The sequence below is a fragment of the Pteropus vampyrus genome, unplaced genomic scaffold (genome assembly GCF_000151845.1).
Source record: "Pteropus vampyrus isolate Shadow unplaced genomic scaffold, Pvam_2.0 Scaffold27, whole genome shotgun sequence".
NCBI classification, from domain to species: Eukaryota; Metazoa; Chordata; class Mammalia; order Chiroptera; family Pteropodidae; genus Pteropus; species Pteropus vampyrus.
In genome coordinates, this window is record NW_011888808.1 from 10,107,705 (window position 1) to 10,131,481 (window position 23,777).

Sequence of the window (23,777 nt, forward strand, 5' to 3'; positions counted from 1 at the left end):
AAAAAAATCTCGAGAAATTAAAAAATATTTTTAAATTCAGTAGCTGGGCTTCTAACACCCAAGCTACAACTAAGTATATCAAGGGGTTAAGTACTGAAATTGACCATGTCACCTTAAATCCTTCATGTAACAAGATAAGGTATTAAGAAATAAGTAAAATGTAAAACAACAAACCACAAAGTAGTACAAGACTAAGTATCTACAAAAAAATAAAAATATGATCATTTAAGAAAAATAAAACTACTCTATCCCTCTCAGCTGTGTTATATAACCATTATCTTATAGACGTTTACAAATGCTACCTGATATTTTCAAGACTACTTATTCCTGATAATAAATATGAAGAAATAGCTCTTTGAGGGCTAAAATAATCAATATAATTCATCGATGGTATTCCCCTGTTAACTTTGAGTTTTCAGATTCATTTGGAAAAGTCAGAAAAGAAACAGAATACCAGTAGAATACTAAGTGTTATTTTCTCTAATTGTAATGCTAAGCCTAAGACTCATGACTAGCTTTCAAATGCCCAAAGAGCATTTCATGTTCTGCAAAACTCCTAAAAAAAAAACCCCAAACCACACAACTTAAGAGTATGATCCATTTGTCACATTGGGCACATATATTTATATAAGGTCTATTAATTAATTCAATTCTTGCTACTGGGAGTAAGATTATTCTACAGAAAATCAAGATAGTTTCTAGTAAGTTCTTTTTAATTTCTTTATTCATTTAAACACTGTTTATCTGTCTTACCAGAATAAGTAACTGCCGTGGTACTGTAAGTAGCACTCTGGGTATAGGATGGCACCACAGTAGCTGCAGCTGCTACTGGCTGTACGGTGGAAGATACAGGATAAATGGAGAAAGTAGTGGTAGCTGGACTTGGTGTGGCTGGTTTTATGGCTGTCACTTGTCGAGTTTGCTGGGCTTGTGTATACTGAGTTGCACCTTGGCTATAACCTGCTTTGGGGGCTAAATTGGGAAAGAGACAACAGAAAATTAGAAGAACGAACCATTTACAGTACTCACTTCACTGCGGTGGTATGGAACTAAGCCCACAATATCTCCAAGGTGTAACTATTAGGCCAATATCCTGGATAACTAGAAAAAATAGGTGTAAACATTAACTGTAAATCTGATGCTAGTAATTTCTTCTTGGCAAAAGGGGTAAAATTCTTATTACCAAATGAACAAAATGTAACATTTATATAAATTATTTTACTGTCCCATCCCAGATTCTTTCCACATTATTTCCAAAATGGTATTTTGTAAATATTTACAACTAAAATACCAGTACTACTTTAAAATGGTATTAACAAACAAAGTTTTTGGAAAAGGAGTGTGTGTATGTCTATTAGGCTAGTCAAGCTACTTGACAGTTATCCTTAATGTTGGAAACTGAAGAGAGAGTGCCTCGAAGCATGTACTTCAATTCACAGTAAAAATTTCAATGTTTCATTATATGGAACTTGTTCATATACCTGTAATCTCATTTTACTGGTTTATCCATAGAGAACTTCAATATGATTACAACTCACAAGGTGCTACGGACTTAATTCTTCAAATATCAATAACTTGAGTGCAGCTCTTCTCAAAGGGCCACCTAAAAGTTCTGCAAAACTTTCTGCTGCCTTTGACCACATTCAAAACAAATGTGTACTTTAAAAATCTTATGAGCCTTATTATCAATCACTAATCATCAATCACTGAGAAAGGTCCAAATATCAGGGGGCAAACTCATTTTATGCTTAATTAAGGTAGCTTAAATAAACAGCACTTAAGAGTTTATAAAACTATGAAATCTGACCCACACAATACAGAGATGAGGACATTTTTAAAAAAGGAACTAATGTCCAAGAGCTAAATGACTTACCAAGTCACATAGTCAATTTCATAACTTAGACTAAATCAAGGTCATCCGACTCTTACATAATTCAGTACTTTTAAGACAATCTAACTTAATTAACTAGCAAGTTCACCAGAGATTGCTGCACTCACAAATCATTAGAGAGTAGACTATAAGAAAAGTGAGGGTTATTATAATTCAAAATATTTTTAAACCACTTTTAAAAAATGCATAAAATCTTAGAAGTACCCGAGAGAGTTCTGGGTCAACTAACTCACAAATAAGAGAACAGAGATGAAAAGAGGTAAAAATCACTTGCCCGCATTAATCGTAAAGCCAGTACTAGAAGCCAATTCTACTCTTTCCTAATCCAAGGCTCTACTCACACTTTTGATGGTTCTTCAAAAATAATTAAAATAAAGGAGCTGCCAACTTTTCAAAACCCAGAGAACTTTGTTTTAAAAATTCTCAATTAAATCTCCATGAAAAAAAATCCATACTTTAAAGATTACAAATGTAATACGTAGGATTGTGTGAAAACAAAACACTTCCTGCATTTAAATGAACTATAATATCAGTGGCTGGTTACAGAACCAACTGTCATTACAGATCAGAGGAAGATGATCGAAAAATATGGGCCTACAAAGGGTCTCCACTGGTGACAGAGGCAGTCAGCAGTTATGTTCTGGGAATTTCTGGAAAAGATATGAAGGCAGCCAAAAGTTATCACAACTTCTTTTGTACAGCTTATTTCAACAGGGAGAAACTATAAGCTAAAGACCCAAAATGAATACACTTCTAAGAGAGAAGAGCATGATTATGAATTGTTTCCATGGTCTTCTCTTTGGGACTCAAAGGCATTCTAGCAGAGGAAGAAAAGGACATGGCTAGAACCTGCCTCTCAAAGTACTATAACACAATGTTTAGATGGACTCAAAAACATTATCTTTATTTAAAAACACCATGAATAATATATTTCAATAGTATACAATGAAACTGTGTATATTTAACAAAACCCACCTGTCTGATAGTAGGTTTCAGCAACAGAAGGCTGAGGCTGGGCAGCAGCAGCTACAGCAGCAGCAGTTGCTGTTGGCTGTTGGTAGTACTGCTTACTATCATAAGCTACAGCAGGAGCTGTGGATCTTACATATGAGTACGAGTCCTAAGGAAAGAGAATGAAAGAAAATCTTGCTATGAGTGAAGAGGCAGGAATCCGCATCCCCTCATCTTTACCATATAAATGTGTAATAAAGAAAAACAAAAAAAAAACTAAGTACAGGGTAGCTCCATAGTGTAGTGGTTGGCACGTCTGCTTTACATGTAGGAAGTCCTGGGTTCACGCCCCAGGTGGGGCTGCGGACCATACCCCGGGTGCGCCAGGCTCTGAGCATGTAGGGGGAGACACTCCACCTTCAGAGATCCAGTTCTTAGGGGGAAAACAGCAGCATTCATGGGTTGGGGGTGGAGGGGGGGAATTAAAGAGGGGGTAAAAAAATAAAAATAAAAATAATGACCTTAAAAAACAACAATAACAAAAAACCCCACTAAATATATACCTAGACTAAGACATGAGTCAAATTCAATACAAAGGGAATTCATTTTCAACTTCATTAAATAAAGTCAAAACAATTTCAAGCAGTGTTTAACTTTTACAATCAGAAAAATCAAAACATCATAAAATATTTTTATTAATTTTATTAAAAAATTCATGGCAGTTTTTTTAAAGATGGACTCCATAGTAAAGGACACCTAGGTATTCTAAACTTTGTTGATTGCTCCAGCTTTCTTTTTCTTCATCCTTATTTCCTACTACCATTAAGAAATGAGTAGAACCTTCCAGATGGAAGGGGAATGGAGGTTCCAGGGAGAAGAAACACTATATATAAAAATCTCCAAGACAGTGAAGATCAAGGTGAGCTGGGTGAATTTTGACACTGCATAAAATGAGGAAGGATGGGAAGGTAGGAGGGTAGAAAGGCTAAAGAAATAGGCAGGACCCAGAAAATGATGGGCTTCATACACCCTATTAAAAAACAATGAAAATAATCACACGTCAAAAGGAATTCCGAGTTCAGTAACTTGCCAAATATTAATAGCAAATACTAATATTGTTGATTCAAATGTCAATTTCTTAACAAATGCCTATACTTTAGAAAGAATATAGAAAAACTAGGTAAAGTCCAGAAGTATCAAAGTTTAAAAAACATACTAAAAGCAAACGAACAAAAAAAGGTTAAAGAAATTAGGACCAAATTTAATTAAGCAGTAATTAAGTACCACAATAAACACAAATAGTATAAAGATAATTAGATCTTCATGTCCCCGTAAGGATGAACAAAAACTAACTATCTAGCAAGATCAATTTCGGTTACATACTAAGAACACCCTGGGAGAAGAATGTATAGGCAACAGAATTTTCACCTTTGATAAGTTTCAGGAAGATACTATAATTTGTCTGTCCTATATAACTTAAGGCTCATGGTTCTCAAAATAGGAGACACAGGTGTGTTCCAAGTGGACAAATGCCACAGTACAAACAAGGGGCATTTTCCCCTATATCTTAAGTTTTCTCAAAAACCTGCGGTAAAATTAAAATGTTTAAACCAGTAATCAATGTAAGTTTTTTTTTTTTTTAATTAAAGCAAACAATTATAAAATGGAGTGGAATGGACTGGGAGAAGTTATTAACATACAACTCACAGCAAGGAAACTTAATGCTTGGACTATACCCTTAAATTTCTTAAGAATACACATTCATTTTTCTCTATCATTACAGGTATATTTTAGAAGACCCAAGTTTCAGAAGCTCTGGTTTGGACATTATATCATACATTGAGGACACTGAAGTCTGTGTATTAAGGCTATTGAAACTAATAGTTTTCTTACCTGGTAGTTCTGTGTAGTAGCTGGGGGTGGTGGTGGTGGTGCTTCTTGTTGCCTCTGGGTATAACCATAATCCGTTGCTGTGTGTGCAGTGGGGTAGCCTCCATAAGCAGCAGCTGTTGCAGCAGCAGCAAGAACAGTTACAGCAGCAGCAGCTGTTGCAGCAGCTGCAACAGCTACTGGAGCTGGTCTGGCAACTGCAACTGTGGCAGCTGCTGGTGCATAGGCAGCAGTAACTGTGTGAGCAGCTACTGGAGCCTGATGGACAGTGTAGCTAGCAACTGTAGTTGGATGAGAATAGGCTACACCCGAAGCTGGCTGCTGGCTATATTGTGGAGTAGAAGAATAAACACAATACAATTTAATTTTAAAATCTAGGAGTGTAATCAACTTAAATATTTTTTTTTAAAAAAGCATGTTTCAAGTAATTTAATCACAGACTACAAAAGACCAAGTATTTTATTTGAACTTAATAAACCTCCTAATCATACCATAGTTATTATATAATTTTCATTCCTTAACCTCAATACATGAAATAGTCACACATTATGTTTCAGATTATACATACCACAAAGAAGGGATGACAAACAGAGATAAGAAGCAGTATTAGGAAGAAAAAAAATGATCAAACTCAAAAGTCTTAAAAATATTTCTTGTACATGAAGTTCTTTATTATGCTCTACAGTTAAAAAAAACTCTACAAAGAGATCTTAAGAAAAAATACTGCAGTCTAACTCCAATAAAGAAAAACATTTAACGTAGAAACTATTACCCAGTTGATTTAAGAAATACTTCTGATACTCTAGAGCAGTGGTTCTCAACTGGGGAAGATTTCACCCCCTCCCTATTCTCCCAGGGGACTTTTGGCGGTATCTGGAAATAATGATGGTCAAACTGCAGAGAAGGTGGTGGTGATGTGTGCTACTAGTATCTAGTGGGTAGAGGCCAATGATGCTGTTACATATCTTACAATGCACAGGACAGCTATCCACAACCAAGAATTATCCAAAGAATGTGTATAGTGAAGAGGTTAAGAAATTCTGTTTTAGGGTACAAAACCTACAATGAAATATCTATTAATAAATTTTCCAGATTATAGGCATTTCATTACACACATTATTTTCTCTTAAAAATGTAGCACACGTTACAAAAGGAGACCTAAGTCAGATGCTCTTCGATCATAACCATTTAAACCTCAGAGGCAAAAACATTTTCCAAAACTGTAAATCAAATAAAAATTCCAGATAAAATTCTTAAAATTTTTTTTTTTACTTTTAAATTGAGAGCCTATGTCACATAAAACCAAGGCCTAACAACGTTAGCATATGAAAGTGTATCTGTTGTTCTAGGATTTCTGAGTAATACACTCATAATTAAATTGCTAAAGCTATTACCAAGACAGAAATGCCTTCTAAAAAAGGAGCACTCCAACAGTTACTTAGCTGACAGGTTTTAGCTGACTGTAAGTTTTAATATGAGTTAACAGTTAAGAATAGCTAAGAAAAAAAATACCTGACATAAGCTCAAGATGCACTAGTAAACTATAATGTATGATTCACGAGTTATAGTATAGGGTATTCTTTACTAGTGTGCACAATACCATAGAAATACCACACAGAATTAAATTTTAGGGCCATCGTGTTTTAACTGTATTATGGAAATCTCTGATTATTAGGAATTACTCAAAGAGAATCATAAATATGAAGCTTACAAATATGGGTACTAGTTCATATAAAAAGTAGAAGACCTGGGGACATTCAGCCTAGAAAAGGTGACTACAGATGATAGCTGCGTTCTAACAGAAAAAACTCCATGCTGCTCCAGAGAACAGAAGTAGAACCAATGGATGGAAGGGTGGCAGATTTCAGCCCAATATAAAAAAGAAAAAGAAAAAACAAACCAAAAAAACCAAAACAGAACAGAGTCCAAAGTAACCCTTACAGTTTCTATTTGGATGAGGTTTTCCATATTTTGAAATTAAAATTAAGCTTTCATTTTTCTAAATATATGCAATTATAAAACAGGAAAAGTTTATATTGTAATAATGGAAAACTGGGCTGGGATTGGTGTTTTATACAGATAACTCCACATCCCTAAGAAAAAATGCCTATTAACATTATACTTCTTCAAAATTCCTAGAACTGAGAAAAAGAATTATATTTAAAATATAAATACACCAGTTCTGTGAAACATGTATTAAACAAGCTAACTAACTAGGCTGGCAATTTGACTTATTCTGCCTCTTATCCTTAAAAATCTATGAAACTCAGGAAAGAATGACCATATATTCTGGTTTAGTCCTACTTTCCTAGTACAAATATAAACAGCACTCACTTTTACTCTAAGTATCTTAGTATGAACAATAAATTTTAAAGTCACCCTTCTGAGGAACCATATGAAAAAGACATTAGTGTATTTAGCAATTGACCATATATATCCGTAGGGCTGTCTAACCTAATTCTGCTCTGAAGAGCCAGGTCCTTACTTACACATCATCTGGGCTGGAACCATATCTTCCATCAAATGCATCAGAAGAATGATGATCCAGTTCTAATTCCCAGAGGGTCAAAGGCTAGTGCAGCTGATCGCTTGTTGTTCAGAATAAAGAGTCTCTAGGTAGTTATCTTAGACCCATCTGGGAAATTCTCTTTCAACTTCGAATATCCTTAGAAAAACTGACTTTTATGTGATGTAGGTGACCAGACTGGACTATACCAATTCAATTAAATATCCAGTGGCTAAGTCTATGTAAACAAGTTAATTTTTAAAAATTCAGGTCAAATCAAGTTCGAATTGGTTGAAGTTGAGGGATAAACACAAGATAAAGATATGAAAACTATAAAAGAGAAGAAGATAAATCTAAGAGGTCCAATACTGAACTAGAAAGAATTCTAAAGAAAAAAGTAGAAGAAATTAAGAAATAAAATTTCCCACTCTTAAAAGGAGGCACACATTTTCAAATTCAAAGGGCCTACACAGTGCAAAGCAGATTGAAAGAACCACACAGAGAGACATATTTACAGCATTTCACACCCCACACCACCTCGACAAGAAGATCTTTTGAAGAAAAACAGGTCACCTACACACAACTAAATGAAAAATCAGACTCTTATTTATAATGCTAGTGCCTAGAAGACAACACGATGTCTTCAAAATTCAAGGGCAAATGACTATTAATGTAGAATTCTGCACCCAGCTAAACTATTAAGGCAGAATATAGATTTTTTTTTGACATTCAAGGACTGAAGGAGCTTACATCCTACATACCTCTTCTTAGAATGCTACATGAAGATATATTTTGGCAAAAATAAACAAATAATAAACCAAGAAAGAAATCATGGGATTCTGTAAACAGCAGATCCAAACCCAGGAGACATGAAAGGCCAGGTCAGCAGACATGCAGCAGGCCCAGAGGCAATGAGCTTAGATTGGAATAGAAGGAAGGAAAGTAGCCTCCAGGAGCAAGATGTTCAGGAAAAGAGGATCAGACAACAGACAGATTGGGAGCTTGGAAAAAATCTTAAAATATAATCCAAGCACCGAGATTAAAAAAAAAAAGTAATGAAAGACTTCAGGAAATATAAAACTGCAAGAAAGGCATAATCCTGGTAAAAACATCACAGCTAAGTAAATGGTAGGTATGTGTCAAAAGAGAGAAAACCCTTTTAACTTGTGCCTCAAGTTTCTTCTATTAAGTGAAACAGGGTTGTAAAAATAAAACAAATTAGAAATTACAATCATAGGACTAAATACTGTTTATAGCCATAATAAGGAAAATTTTTGCTATAAAGTTTTAGAACCAACTTAAACTACAGAAGGTAAACTATGATTACAGAACATAATGTTAATGTTACAAGTAAAACTGTAGCTAAGTTGGGGATGGAGTGGAGAAATAGGGAAAGTAAAGCTCAAGAGTTTCAAGATTCTTTTCCTAAAATAATACAAAGACACTGTCTACCTTTGATAGAACTGGAAATGGAGTAATACTGTCTACAGTAACAGAAATAGCCATACACTGATTCTGAGAGAAGAAATGAGCACGATAAGGTATGTACTAAATCCTAACTATGATTGTAGGAAATCAAAATAAAATGAATAAAGTTGACAAATGAACACATAGGAAAGAAGCATATTATTTAGTGATACAAAGGCTCAAAATAAAACCAGAATACATAAAATATGGGGTCACCAGGAAGTAGAATTGGGAGGTGGGGAGAAGGAAAATAAGAGAATGCTGTTTTCATTATAAGCTCTCTATGCAACTTAAAAAAAAATTATATCATGTATTACTCTGGTGGAAAAAAAGTATAAAGATATTGGAATAAAATTCTCAAACTGGCAACATGAATGATTAACAAACCAACCCAATTTAAATATTCCTTTCTAGTTTTTCCAACTCAACTCTTAACTTCTACATTTCTGGCCTCAACTCTAACCTATATCCAACTCTGGGCCCATTTTTAGTGCTCTCAAATTCCATTATTATGACCTGGCTTTATATTATACTAAATTTATAGTCACTACAGAAATTAAAATAACTTATGTGCACAACAGCTTGTCCATATAAGTAGCATCTGGTACCAGGGAAAACATTTGTATGCCTCCTTTAGTTTCTATACAATACAGGTTCTCGAAATGTGATCTGAAGACTTCTAAGGGTCCCTAAAAACCCTTTTAGAGGGTCTAGGAGAAGCTCTCTTTTTCAATTACAGATTGCCTTCGTGTATTTTAATCCAAACAATTTATTAGAACAGACTGAATGCAGAAGTAGGTTTGAGAATCCAACCAGTTTAACTGAGATATTATTTTTCATAAAGATATTTTTGGTTAACATGTAGGAGTTTTATTATTATTTTAAAATCATTTAATAAATATATTTTTGAAATTTTTATAATAAGTATTACTATAATCCACATGAACAAAAGTTCTTTGGGGTCTTCAATAATTAGAGGTGTCATGGGGTCCTACAACAAGTTTAAGAACTATCATTTCATGAGACAGAAAACTCAGAGTAGTCACCTTTCAATTTTCCTGCTCTTTAATTATTTTGCCTTTAAGTAAAATGATTTCTTCTATCCTTTAACAGGGAAACAGTTCTCAGGGAAAAAGAGCAGTACATGAAAATGAGCAACCAAAGCCCCAAGACTGTTACCTGTAGGTGTGATACCTTTATCCAGGGCTCTAAATCTCCTCCCAGTTTACTCAGTGTGCTGCTGAACAAAAACCATTTTCTGTGTTAGCAAGATCCATGAAAGGCACTGGGAAGCAATGGCCTAGAACTATGGGACTAACACAAGAAACCAACACAGATGGTGAATTATGAAAAAACCCACTTCCTCCTTTAAGGAAGAACTTTAAGGAAACTCCCATCTCAGTCCTGGCTCTGGGTAAAGGAGAGAAATCTTCCAGATGATTCTTAACCACAAGCCAGCCCTCCCCTAAGTTTGGGTTCTGGAATTCACATTATCTGACCAGGAAAACTTTAAGCCAAGAAATTAGTTTAATATATCTCTGGGATGACAGTACTTCAAAGTGCCACAAAAATGCATATTCCTCTCTAAATGATACAATATTCCAAGAAACAGAAAATCTCAACCAAAAAAATCACAACAAACTCCATAAGGAAACAAGTTACTATAAGCGAGAGTATGCAGAATCGAAAAATTCTTGAAAAGATTACAAGTATTAGAATTACTGGATATAAAATATAAAATAAGTACACTTAAAGAAGAGACTACCAAATCTAAGACCAAGGACCAAGTGATTTATCAAAACAACTAGATGAATATTCAAAAAGAACCAAATGGAACATCCAGAAATGAAAGAGTATATAAAAGTTATCATTAGAAACTCAGGCATTACATAACTGATTAGGCATGGCTGACAAAAAATAAGCGAACAAGAAATGTCTATAAAAATTACTCAAAATGCACACAAAGACAAAAAGATGAAAAAAATTAAAGGTTAAAAGATCTGGAGGATAAAATAAGGAGTGGTAACATATCTAATTATAGTTGCAAATGGAGAAAAAGAATGGGAGAGAAGAAACTTCTAAAAAGAATATCTTGACATTTCCCAGAATTAATGAATGATAAAAATCCTCAGATTCAGGAGCCCCAACAAAACCCAAGTAGGAATAAATAAAAAGGAATTCTCACCAAGATAAAGTAAAACCATAAACCCCAAAGACAAAATGAAGCACTTATAAGGAGCCTGAGGGGGAAAAAATTGCCTGCAGAGACTTAAATGATGACTTCTCAAGAATGAGGAGGGCAAACTATAGACATTTTAGGATTTAAAAAAAGTGTACTTATAGAGCCACATTAAAGGATATTCTCGAAAATTTACTTCAGGAAGAATGAAAATGATCTCAGAATAAATGAACGTTAAGTAAAAAAAGTGGTAAATGTGAAGGTAAATTTAAAGGTAAATATATGACAATAATAATGTTCAACTATGGTTGTGGGATTTAAAAAAATCTAAAATATTGTACAACGGTAGCACAAAAATGAGAAGGGAATTGATCGAGGTTGAAGCATTTTAAGTCTTCTTATTGTTTAGGAGAGTAAGGATAATAATTAACCTTAGACTAAGTGAAGTATTCATGCTAAATTTCTAGAGGAACCACTACAGAATAGAAGCAGAATGTTTAATTTCTGATGTTGTAAAAGAAATGAGGTGAAAAAAATCCCCATTAAGAAAATACAGACAGCTTCTGTCACTTATGTTATCAGATGAGCTTCTTCTCCTCTAAAAAACATACTGTGTCTATGCGTACTTGTTTCAATTTGGGGTAATAACACGAGGTAAATGGTAGATCTAACATGCTTTCTTTTTCATTTCACACAAAACACAATCTGACCCTTCCATTAGTCCAAACTAATGTTCAACATTGTTGGACTTTTCTATGTCAAATTATAGTATTTTATGTATCTACAAAATTATCGACAGATTTAACTTCTTTAAATTAGATTTAATATTTTATAATATTGAAAAAAATGAAAAATTAGGCCTAACAGAATCACCCCAAAGACAAATCACCTGTAACTATTCCTTACACTTGCTATTGTAATGTCATGCTCCTATTACCTTTACAATGCTATAAAAACAATAACTGTATCATTGTAGAATTTTAAAAGAAATTTCAATTCAGGCTCCATTTCTTCTTAAAAACTAAAACAATAACCAATCCTACAATTTCTACCAACTCATTAGACTGTAGGCTATATGGGAGAAGGGTGATTAAATGTAATATAAAAACTGTTAGTATAGGCATACCTCATTTTACTGTGTTTTTTGCTTTATTGTGTTCCATAGTTTTTTTGTTTTTTTTTTTGAACAAACTGAAGGCAACACCCTCCACCAACAAAAAGTTTATAACTCACTTTATTGCGGTGTACTGGAACTGAAATCACACTATCTTCAAGGTATGCCTGTAGTTTTCTTGGGATTTTAAACTTTTAATATACCAGGAAAAATAGCCATTGCCATTACCATTTACCATTTACCATCTACCATCTAGGTCCATTGTACCTTTTACATTTTTGAAGTCATTTGATGAATAATTTATGTAAGAATGAGGAAAAAATATCGGAAAATTGTAAATAAGCATAATAAATCCAGATTTTTATTCCATATTATCTTGATTTTAAAGGGATATAAACAAAATAGACCATGTTCTCTGAACATAATTGCTCATCATCTTTCACACATGAACCTGGAACATGGCCATCTCATAAATGCTGACTCTGGATTTCAAATATATCTCTCAGTTCTAACTCATCATTACTTCTGGTTTTTCTTCTTGCACTTGAATTGTTAAAATGCAACGCTTAGAAAATTTTTTGAAACATCTGATTCATATTTTATTGAAGAGACATGGTCATCTTTGCTTCATAACTGCAAAACATTTTCAGCTTTAGGTTTAGAATGATTACTCTCATAATGAATCTTTATTTTTACATCATCTATTTCCTTCCAATAACCTTTGTATACACACCTGCCTTCAGCATTTGTCCACTAATGAATCATAGCAAGTAAATTCTGATGCACAAACATCACAAAAGATGAAAGAATTCTGCCACATACATTTAGCAATACAGAATGCCTGAACTGTCACAGAATATTACATGACGTCCTTCCTACTGACTGACTAGATGAGAATACCATATTTCCCTTTTCATACTTAGAAATACAGTGTTCGCTCACTGATTAAGTTAAAAAAATTAACCTAGGACATTGTATATAAAGACTATTAGTCTGAGATTTTGCTTAAACAATTTCAATATTATCATTAGTCCACAGTGGTACTGTATTTTACATTCATCTCATTTATTTATCAAACCATATTCCTTTGTTGACTTTGTTATCTATGCTAGTATGGACAGAAAATGATCAATTCTGAATCCTGAACTGTGTTGAAAGTAAAACTAAAAGGTAGTCTATTTTCTTTCATATCTCCATGAAAGATGCAGCAGTACTCTGGGAAATGCAGTATCTTTTAATTATTTCACTATTGCAACACCTTTCTAGGTGATTCTAACATTCTTCCATTTTCCCATTGTATTAGTCTTTTTTTTTTTTTTTTTTAGCATATTTGGAAATAAGTGACAAAGTAGAGGAAATAATTCCTAGGATGATGAAATAGCAAAATGTTTCAAGATATAGAAAAATAAGATCTCTAAGATCCTATACTGTAAATCTTAGACCTTTTCAAAGGAACCAGTTAATCCATAGGATAATCACAAAATAAATTTTATTCAATTTTTAAAAATGAGCAAATTGTTTTCTTTGGAAGACCTTTAAGAAATAAAAAGTTACGAAATGTCAGTCCTTGTAACTATTTATAAATAGAACTGCTCAAAAAAGAAACTCACAAACTACTGGGTACAATAAAAGTGGATGAACACCATAAGTTAATTAAATCAAGTGCCATAACTTTCAATAATCAACAAAAAACACATTTTCATCATTTCTCAAATGTGTTAACATTTCTTCAGGGAAAGGTATGAATAGTCACATTAAGTGAGATAAAAAAAGCACTTCGGGTCAGTTTTTACTATCGAGTTTTTTACAAACCTACTTGTATTTTCTTAAGTTTTTGGATTTCATAAATGTGAATAAGGAATTATAAACATATAGAATAAGATCCTGAAGTCCTATAAATATAAAACTAGGATAACCAGATATTCTGAAGTAATGGATAGTCAATGAAGGATTTTAAGCAGGCAGTATTTTGATTAAATTTACATTTTATAATGACCATTCTGCTTACATGGTACGACTTGGGAAGTGAGAGAAGCTAAAAATCATCTCCATAAATCATAGCATTCTTGCCCTCATACGGTTGTTTAAAAGACTTTCTTATTGTTTTTTCCTATAAAAAGGTGTCAAATTTACTCGAATCTCTTTTCAAGGATATTTTTGCCCATTTAATGCTAACTACCATACCAATATGATGCATTTTATACAATATATATGGTAGTGCCCCCTTATCCTGTTTTGCTTCTTGTGACTTCAGTTATCTGCAATCAACTGCAGTCCAAAAACAGTAGATAAAAAATTCCAGAAACAAGCAATTCGTGTTTTAAATTGTGTGCCGTTCTGAGTAGGGTGATGAAATCTCCTGCAGTCAGCTCAGTCCCACCCAAATCCCTTTGTCCAGCATATCCAGGTTGTATAAGCTACTCACCCATTAGTCACTTAGTAGCTGTCTCAGTTATCAGAGTGACTGCTGTGGTATCACAGTGCTTGTTTTCAAGTGACCTTTATTTTACTTAATAATGGCCTCAAAGTGCAAGAGTAGTGATGCTGGCAATTCGGATATGCCAAAGAGAAGCCCTAAACTGCTTCCTTTAAGTGAAAAGGTAAAAGTTCTGGACTTAAGGGGAAAAAGAAAAAGAAAAAAAAAAAAAACAACAACAAAAACCAAAAAACCCCAAAACCCCATATGCTGAGGTTGCTAAGATCTTGCATAAGAACAAATCTATCTGTGAAATTGTGAAGAAGGAAAATGATATCCATGCTAGTTTTGCTGTCACACCTCAAACTGCAAAAGTTACAGCCACAGTGCATGGTAAATGCTTAGTTAAGATGGAAACAGGCATTAAATTTGTGGGTGAAAGACATGGACAGAAAACGTGTTCTGACAGCAATGTATTTCTCCAGAAAGCACTGAGCCTGTAGTAGCAGTTCCTCCTTATCTGCCAAGAATATGTTCCAAGACCCCCAGTAGATGCCTCAAACTGTCGATAGTACCAAACCCCATATATATTGTTTGATCCTCTACATACCTATAATTAAGTTTAATTTATAAATTACTCACAGTAAGATATTAACAATAATAAAACAATTATAAAAAAACAAAGGTTACTTGAGTACAAGCACTATACTGACTAACAGGCAGATAGTGTATAGTGTGGATATGCTGGACAAAGGGATGATTCACACCCCAGGCAGGATGGAGCAGAATGGTGTCAGATTTCATCACGTTACTTAGAACGATACACAATGTAAAACTTATGAATTATTTCTGGAATTTTCTATTTAATATTTTCAGACTGTGATTGACCACAGAAAGCAAAACCGTAAATACAGGGGGACTACTGTATACAGACTTCAAAAGGTTAAGTATGTATAGGAAAAACTAGAATAAAGTTTGGTACTATCCACGATTTCAGGCATCCATTGGGGGGTCTTAGAACTTACTCCTTGTGAGTAAGGGACGACTACTGTATATCTTTTCGCGGAAATAAAAAAATGAATTAAAAAATCTTCAAACACAGTGCTTCCCATCCCAATACTTTAAGCTCATTTGACCTCTAGGACCCTCCAGAATTAATTTAAATACTAAATTAAATTTAAAAATTTATTTTATGGAAGCAAAGTGTCCTACAGTAGATGATTAGATAAAGATGTGGTACATATATACAATGGATTACTCAGCCATAAGAAATGAAATACTGCCATTTGTGACAACATAGGTGGATTTTGAAATAATCATGCTAAGTGAAATAAGTTGGTCAGACAGAAAAAGTTGAAAACCATGTGATATCACTAATATGTGGGATATAAATCTAAAAGCAAGGAACAGGACAGAGTCTCACGGACATAGACAGTGGACTAGTGGTTATCAGAGAGAAGGGAGGGAGGGGGGAACAGGGGAAAAAGGGGTCAAATATGTGGCAACAAAAAGAAATATAACTTTAGGTGGTGAACACACATGCAATATATATGACATGTTGAACTGTACACTTGAAACTTATTAGATTTTATTGATTGTCTCCCCAATAATTTTTTAATGAAAACTATAATTCTAAGCAAAATTTTATGTCAGTCTTTCTGTAGATCCAAATGATACGACTCTAATTTTCCTGTAACAGCTACCCATTAAAATTATATCAATAATTTGAATCCTTAATCCAAACTTTCTAAAGCCCCAACACTGCTGACTACCTCTCCTTTCGGTTTTTATGACACTACATTCTCACAGCTCTACCCCGATCCAGTATTTGTTTCTTTCTCTGGCCCTATCTTTAAACACAGATGTTACCCAAGTTCGTAACCAAAGCTCTATTTTTTTCTATTTTTCTTTCATCCATTCAAAAAATGTTTACTAATGTTTGGTGTATGCCAGGCACTGTACTTTATCTGGTTTCAACCATACAGCTACAATGGGGGATCCACCACCACATGGATAATATTCAGATTTACACAATCCTTATCCCTTTACTGAGCTCCATTTCTAACTGTCTACTTAATATAATACCAACACTGATGGGGTTTGTAATATATGCCATAGACTATTCTGAGCACATTCAAATATTACCTCGTTGGATTCTCAAAACAATGCAATGGAGACTGGAGAGGCTTTCCAGGATGCTGATAATGCTGTTTTTTTGATCTAGGTGCTAGTTATATACTTATGCTCAGTATGACATTTCATAAAGCTATATTGTTATAGATGCAGTTCTTTTTATATATAGTACACTTCAACGAAGAATTAAAAATAAAAGCTCAATCCCCTGAGCAAAGAATTAGTATTATCTCCAGTTTATAGATGAAAAAACTGAAGTACTAAGAGACTGTTTACCCAAGGTCACTTAAGGGTAGTAGAGGGAACCAAGTTTCAGCTGATGTAGGCTGACTTCAAAACCCATCTCTCACTCACATCAACCAACTCTTACATTCCTATCTGGGCTCAACACACTTCTTTTGTCTAAAATGATCTTCCCTCAATTTTCAGAATGAAAGACCATGAAGTCCACCTCAAATTCCTAGCCAGAATCCTCCAATTCCTCATTTTATTATTTCATTAAAACTCAGTTATGACCATTATCATAGCTTAGTTATTTGCCAGTTTATCTGTTCCCACTCTCATCTCCCAGAACTGTAAACTCGAGAGCAGGAACTATACATATTGTAGATGTTCATTAAATACCATGAGTTACTCTCTATTTTAAAATACATGTTATACAAAACTAATATTAAAACAAAAACCCAATGTTATTTCATTAATTTGTGCTCTGTAAGCATGAATTAAGAGCTGCATTGCACAAAGCTTTCACAAAACATTAAGAAATGCCACATTCAGAACAATGGCCCTAATTCTAACAGAGCAGTGCCAAGGGCAATTTATGAAGAAGCACAGTAGGTACACTCATCAACTTTAATCATGTCTCTAAGCAATTCTAACATACATTGTCAATTACTAAATTTATAAGCCCAAGGACTGTCTTCTGATTAACCTAATGGTATATTTCTGAAAAATTGGCTGATTTGCTTTTTTTTTTTGGACAAGTTATCTCTATTTAAATAGCTATACATTCTAATTCAACCGCCCATAAGCATAAGTCTATCTCTGGGATCTCTATTTTAATCCAGTGATTTGTCTGTCTTTGTACCAATACCACATCTTCCTGTTTCATAAAGTTTGGATATCTGATAATACAAGACCTTCCTTATCATACCTTACAGATAGATGGTCATGGCCGCTTTTGGACAAATACTCTCTTCAATATCAACAGAAGAATCCCTTTATCAAGTTACTCCAAAATTCCTGTTGAGATTTTTATTGGAAATACAATAACTATATGTATACTTAGGGGAAATTTGATGGCACTGATTTTTTTCACTCCACGAGCACAGCTCTTATTTATTTATTTATTTATCTATCTATTTATTTATTTATTTATTTATTTATGTCTTCTTATATGGTCTTTATATCCTAAAGTATTTTTTCTTTAAAGCATTTTGCATATCTCATTAGTTTTATTCCTACTTACATAATTGGTTATATATAAACAAGACTTATTTGACACTGAGACTGAGGCCTACCAACACTCAAACACCTACTTTTAAAACATTGTACTTTGAGATTATAAAGCTCTATATTAAGTGTATGATAAACATCAACTAAGGAATTCTTTAAAAACTGTTATAGTATTATCCAAATCTCTACAGAAAAGTAACAGTGGTAAATGTCTATTGAAAATAAGACACCAGGCTATGAAGTTTTGCATATAATCTTCACACCTGAAGGCAAGTTAGGTGAGGAAACTGAGCTTCAGAAAGGTTAAGAAACTTGGCCAAGTGAATGAAGGGACAGAGCTGGGATTCAAATCCCATGCCATTTTCATAATAGTATTTTGTAAGACAGTTTACAAAAGTACAGTCAAGCATACATATACCTTAAACATTCTCTACGGGGTTATTATGACTCACCCTACTCTTAAAGCTATTGATAGCATATACAGGGAATATCAATTAACAGCAGCGATCCTTCTGGAAAGAATATTTTCATTATTTCAAACTCATTCATGAAATATGAATCCTAAGATTTCTGATTCGACAATGGTAGAGCTAATATAATTAGCAGTTGTGGTAATTTTTTTTCTTTTTTTTTTATAGAGCCAGTAAATTTCCATGACCACTATTGGCTTCAAAAACCCGTTCACCTGGTTTTTTCACCTCAGTGATTATTCCTTTTTCTACCTTACTACTGTTACTTTTATTCTTTCAAGACATAATATTAACACTACATTCAAATAAAAAGTAAAAAAGAAAGGGAAGGAAAAACGTGGAAAATTCACCAGCTAATCAGCCTACCCAAGTTATCTTAGCAACACGAAGTGATACCTATCCTTCAGGAAGACTGTCCTAAAGATATCTTGAGAATCATTAGATGAGATGCCCCCTTTTAACTGGCAGATAATTTAAACAAATGTCCAGAAAACAGTCAAAATCCACTTAAACATTTATCATTTAACATTTGCTAAGACTCTAAGAATATGGAAATAAAGTAATTACTTTGTACCTTTATACATTCTCTGAAGTCTTCAATAAATTCAATAAACACTGGATATAAAAATGTAAAAAAAGTTGCCAAATGATTATTTTAAAAAGCTAACTATACTGAAGGTAGAGTTACTTCAGATATCAGTGATACTAAGAGTTATATGTAGGACCAAAAAATTTGTTTAATAACAGGATAAAGATTTAGGTTACCCAGGTAACAGACAAGTATCTTGACTAGATAGATGACAAAAAAACTGACTAGATAGATGACAAAAGAATACGTCCAACGCTTTTCTAATGAATAAAGAAAACAGGCTGTTTAAAACTCTCAAAGAAATGGTTATGTCCTATTAACAGTGGAATGTAATGGGATTTCTTTGCTTTACATTACATGTACATATATTTGTATATGCCGCAAATCCCCTTCAAAAACTCAAGAACTCCAATGACAACTTCTCTATCACTGCCAATGAGTGATTTTGATTCTATGAAACTATTAGAGTATTTCTTTTGAGAATTCCTTCCTTTCATTCTTTGCTACCCTAAGTCCTTATAACTGTTAAAAATATTTTCCAAGTTTATTATAATTAGATTTATCTGTCTAAAAGTCTATCTTCTCAGATAAAAGGTACTCTTGAAGTTCCAACCAAGTTCTCTTTCTGCCATAAAGCCATTCCTATTTTTTCACCATGCTTGGGATTTGTTTCGTCCTGTGCACCCAGAATTAACATTCTATCAGAAACAGATCTATATGAACACATATAAATACTTAAAAAAATTTTTTTGATTTCTTCATTTCTAAGGGTGGGGAACAGCAAACGAAAGGTCAGAAAATGAAAAGATTACATTTGCAAGAGTGGCAAATGGCATAATAAGTTTATTTACTTGCCTTAAAAAATACAAAAAGCAGGAAGAAAAATTCTCAGTAGCTGATGGAACATGTAACATAAGGACGGAATAAGTGCTTACCACAAAAAATGTTTAATATGCATTATGTAAATTTATCTAGAAGTTATTAGTATCAGAACTTATGAATTTCAAATATTAACGAGCAATAAAGTCTAAGCTTAAAATAAATTTAATCAAATATCTTACATTGCCATAACCAAGAAAACTAAACCCTAATTAAATCTAGACGTAATAACTAAGTTACTTTCAATTATCTGTACTCAATGACAAGTTAAGCAACTATTTACAGCATGCACATATAAATACTTATGATTTCCTTGAGTTTGCATCCTTCAAATTAAAATATATACATATTTTTTGCCAAGTAAGCATTGGCCTTCCATGTCTAAAAGTTACATTGTAAGAATTTCTAGACAAAGAAAAATGAGCACCATCTTTGCATTTTTTGCATATGCTTTTATTATTAATGCTATTGGTTCATTTTCCTTGAGTCAAAGTATTAGCTTTGTTGGACATGATTTCTTCCCATTAAGAGCAAACAATTTCCATGTACCGTATTTATATATAAGGGCAGAGGATCTTAAATTAGTTTTGCCAGTACGTGCATAAATAATGGTCAAGATTAGTCTTTTCTCACTAGACATGCATACATAAAACAATAACTGGACTGTTGTCAGTACATTCTTTAAGCTTCCTAATTGGGACAAAATACATACATCTATTTTACCAAAAAATTATTATCTTTAAATGGGCATTTCCTCCCCTCATATCTATCTGGAAATTCACCTTAGAAAATATTTCAAAACTGCCTCAAAGAACCCACTATGTTTTCAGTAAATAAGAACTCACTATATTTTCAGTAAATAAACAGTTAATAATCCAAAAAGCTATGCCGCTGCCCATAGTAACAGAAAAACACTGGGTAATACAAGTAAAAATTTTAATGGTTAAATACAGCCTGTCTAGAACACAAAGTACTTGGTAGCACTGGATTTACCACACAGATGCTGATTAGCTATCTCTTGTTTCCCAAAGGGTGGGGGGGAAGGCTTAATTTTTTTCTCTCCCCTAAAATTATTAGCCCTAAAAGGTTTTGACAAAGTAGCTGAGACTCTGAGGTGTTTAATCATGACAACCAGTAAGTAAAGAATTTGTTAAAGATTTTGTCCCCATTATTTGTCATCTCAGATCTTCTGGAATATAAGCCTCAGAATAAAAGAAACTTGTAAAAAAAAATTCTACATGCATTCAAGGAATTCGATAATTAGTAAAATACCAATTTCATCAATAAAACGCACATTTATACATTTTAACATCTCTTAAAAATCAATCGAGTCCTAAGCATTGTGTCTTATTTTACTTTTTTATTTCTAAAAAAATTTTTTAAGGCGAGGCAACCCTTGGTTGACTTCACAGACTGCAAGGACCTTGTCAGCTTACAATCCTCTTTTTTTTATTTTTACACCTACAACACCTGGTCCTCCTAGGCGGTCTCCCATCCAAGTACTAACCAGGTCGGACCCTGCCTAGCTTCCGAGATCAGACGGGATAGGACTTGTTTAGGATGGCATGGCGGTAGTCGCATTGTGTCTTATTTTAATTGGTAGCAATTTTTTTAGTGATACCCCTTACAATAAAAGGCATCTTAGAATGCCATGAAATATGGCAACTTTCTCGGTTTTACAAATTTTGACCCAAAAAGATAACCGAGTATTTCAATTAACAGACGAGGAAAATGAAATCACAAATAAGTGACGTTCCCAACGTAATAAAATGAAGAACAAATGAGACTAAAACCCAGGTCTTCTGATTCCCAATGATACCCTTTCCATAACAAAACCCGATGCCTGAAGTGAATGAGATGAAAAATTACCTGGGTTTAACCACTAGCGAATATACACAGGCATGTAATATAATTATCTCTATGACAAGCTCATCACTTTAGCACTGAATGCTTATGGCTTGAATCTGAACAGACTGACTCACAAGTAACAACGGCAACAAAAAAAAAATCTAGTGTTTTTCTTCCTTTTGATAACGAACTACAGCCACCTGAGAAATTAGAGCTTTCCTTAAGGTAGGGATTTCATAAGGTGCATTACCGTAACTCGGTACACTCTCACTTGCATTTTCTTTTTCCCAGGGGAAAGACCCGCTAAGGGAGTTACTGGCCGATCTAAAATCTAAACTCGATAGCTAAACAGGGCTGTGGACTCATTTATCAGCACTAAAAACTTCGCACATCTCTTCCAGTCTACCAACTACACAATTCACAGGTGGTTGGTATGTTTACATCTCTCCGTGGAGGGAAAACTAAAGGAACCCAATAACTGTAGTGACACCCGCAGTTTGTTTGCAAGGCTCGGGTAGTAGGCCAAGGGAAGCCACAGAACGGAGTAAAAGTACCCGAGAAAACGACACGTTATCTGGGATCAGGGGGCCGCAGCACCGGGCGAAGACTGGTGCACGGGAGGGGTCGCGGAAGAGGCCGGCGGGCCGTGCGACTCAGCACTCCCTTCGCCCATCCTTCTCAAAGCCCAAGTGGGAAGGAGATCAGAGGTGGGGGCGGCGACTGGGGGGCGATCCGGGACTCGGCCTCCGTTCCCTCCCTCGGCTTGCCCGGCGGGGGAGGCGGCTGGGCTCCCAGGCCGCGGGAGGCCATTTTAGCTGCGGGGCCGCCGAAACCCCGGCAGCCTTCCACGTCCCCAAACCTTCGCCGTCTCTCGTCCCGCCCCCACTGGGGGTCGCTCCCCGCCGTGAGCCAGGCGGGGCGGGAGAGGCCGCGGGGCGGGCCGCGAACTGGGACTCGGGGCCGCCAGGCGGGGGCCGGGGTGGGGGCGTCGTGGCGTCGGGATCCGGGCGGAGGAGCGAGCAGGGGGAGAGAGGGGCGAGGGCGGGGAGCCGTTACCTATACTGGGCCGCAGCCGCCGCCGCCGCCGCCCCGCTGTGGGTGAATCCAAAGTAGTTGCCGGTCGCCATTTTGGCATCTTCCCCCAGCCGGCTGGGCACTGCGGCGGGCATGGAGAATCGGGTCCCATGGCGGGAGAAGACGCGTGGAGGAGCAGAGACACCGAGAGAGGGAAAGGGAGAGAAAAAGGCGCTGTGAGAAGCCGCCCTCCCCGGCCGGGGCCGCGGCGTCTCCCCCTCCCGCCTCGCACTCCCTCACTCACTCGCACGCCCGGGTGGCGGCCGCCGCCTCCTCCCCGGAGCCAGCCCCAACCCCCGCACCTCCCCGCTGCCCCGGGCCAGGGAATAAGCCGGGCAGGGACCTCGATGGGGGCACATTATACTCACCATAGGTGAAAGAAACTACAGGGCATATGGGAATCATGGGCTCGGGCTGCTGCTGCTGAACTCTGAACTCTCACCCGCTGCCTCCCTCCTCTGCCCCGCTCCTCCTCAGCGGAGAACAGACCGCCGCCTCCCGCCGCACTGCGCAGGCGCCACCCGCGCTCGGCACCCTGGGAGCTGTAGTCCGCGCCGCCTTCCTGGCTACCTCGTGCGCGAGCCGAGGCCTCCGCGGAGGAGACTAGGGGGCGCCGGCGGAGAAGACTAGGGGGCGCCCGCGGAGGGAGGCAGGCCTCGCCTGCTCCGAAGTAGTAGTGACGGCGAGCGCAAGCCTGGCGATAGAGCGCCTCGCCCAACCGAGAGTGACCCAAGAGTGACGTCTGTTAGCCTTTTCTTCTTACTTTTCGTTCCTCTTTCACTCGTGCGTGTGCATTTATTCTCTACTTTTCGGTCCTTGTCTCCTATGCACTTTCATCAAATTAGAGCTGGACTAATTTGGATTCTTCCTTATTTCTCACATTGCCGCTTCTTGTTCCTAGCCTCTAAATAGGGG

General features: G+C 35.8%; 1 protein-coding gene across 3 annotated transcripts in view; it reads right to left on the bottom strand.

Annotated features, from left to right (window-relative positions):
• ZFR (zinc finger RNA binding protein) overlaps positions 1–23,388 on the bottom strand; it is a 67,475-nt gene extending 44,087 nt beyond the window's left edge. For 2 of the 3 annotated variants that reach the window (XR_002779443.1, XM_011356453.2), the window contains exons 1-5: positions 23,231–23,388; positions 22,845–22,944; positions 4,736–5,057; positions 2,867–3,011; positions 754–972 (exon numbers count right to left, since the gene is read on the bottom strand). Coding sequence is in view for 2 of the 3 variants with exons in the window: in XM_011356453.2 (XP_011354755.1) it covers positions 754–972; positions 2,867–3,011; positions 4,736–5,057; positions 22,845–22,944; positions 23,231–23,267 (823 nt within the window). In the remaining variant the exon portion in view is untranslated. The remainder of the gene's footprint in view (positions 1–753; positions 973–2,866; positions 3,012–4,735; positions 5,058–22,844; positions 22,945–23,230) is intronic. The other variant, XM_011356454.2, reaches the window with a different exon arrangement.
• Between the last annotated feature and the right edge of the window lie 389 nt (positions 23,389–23,777).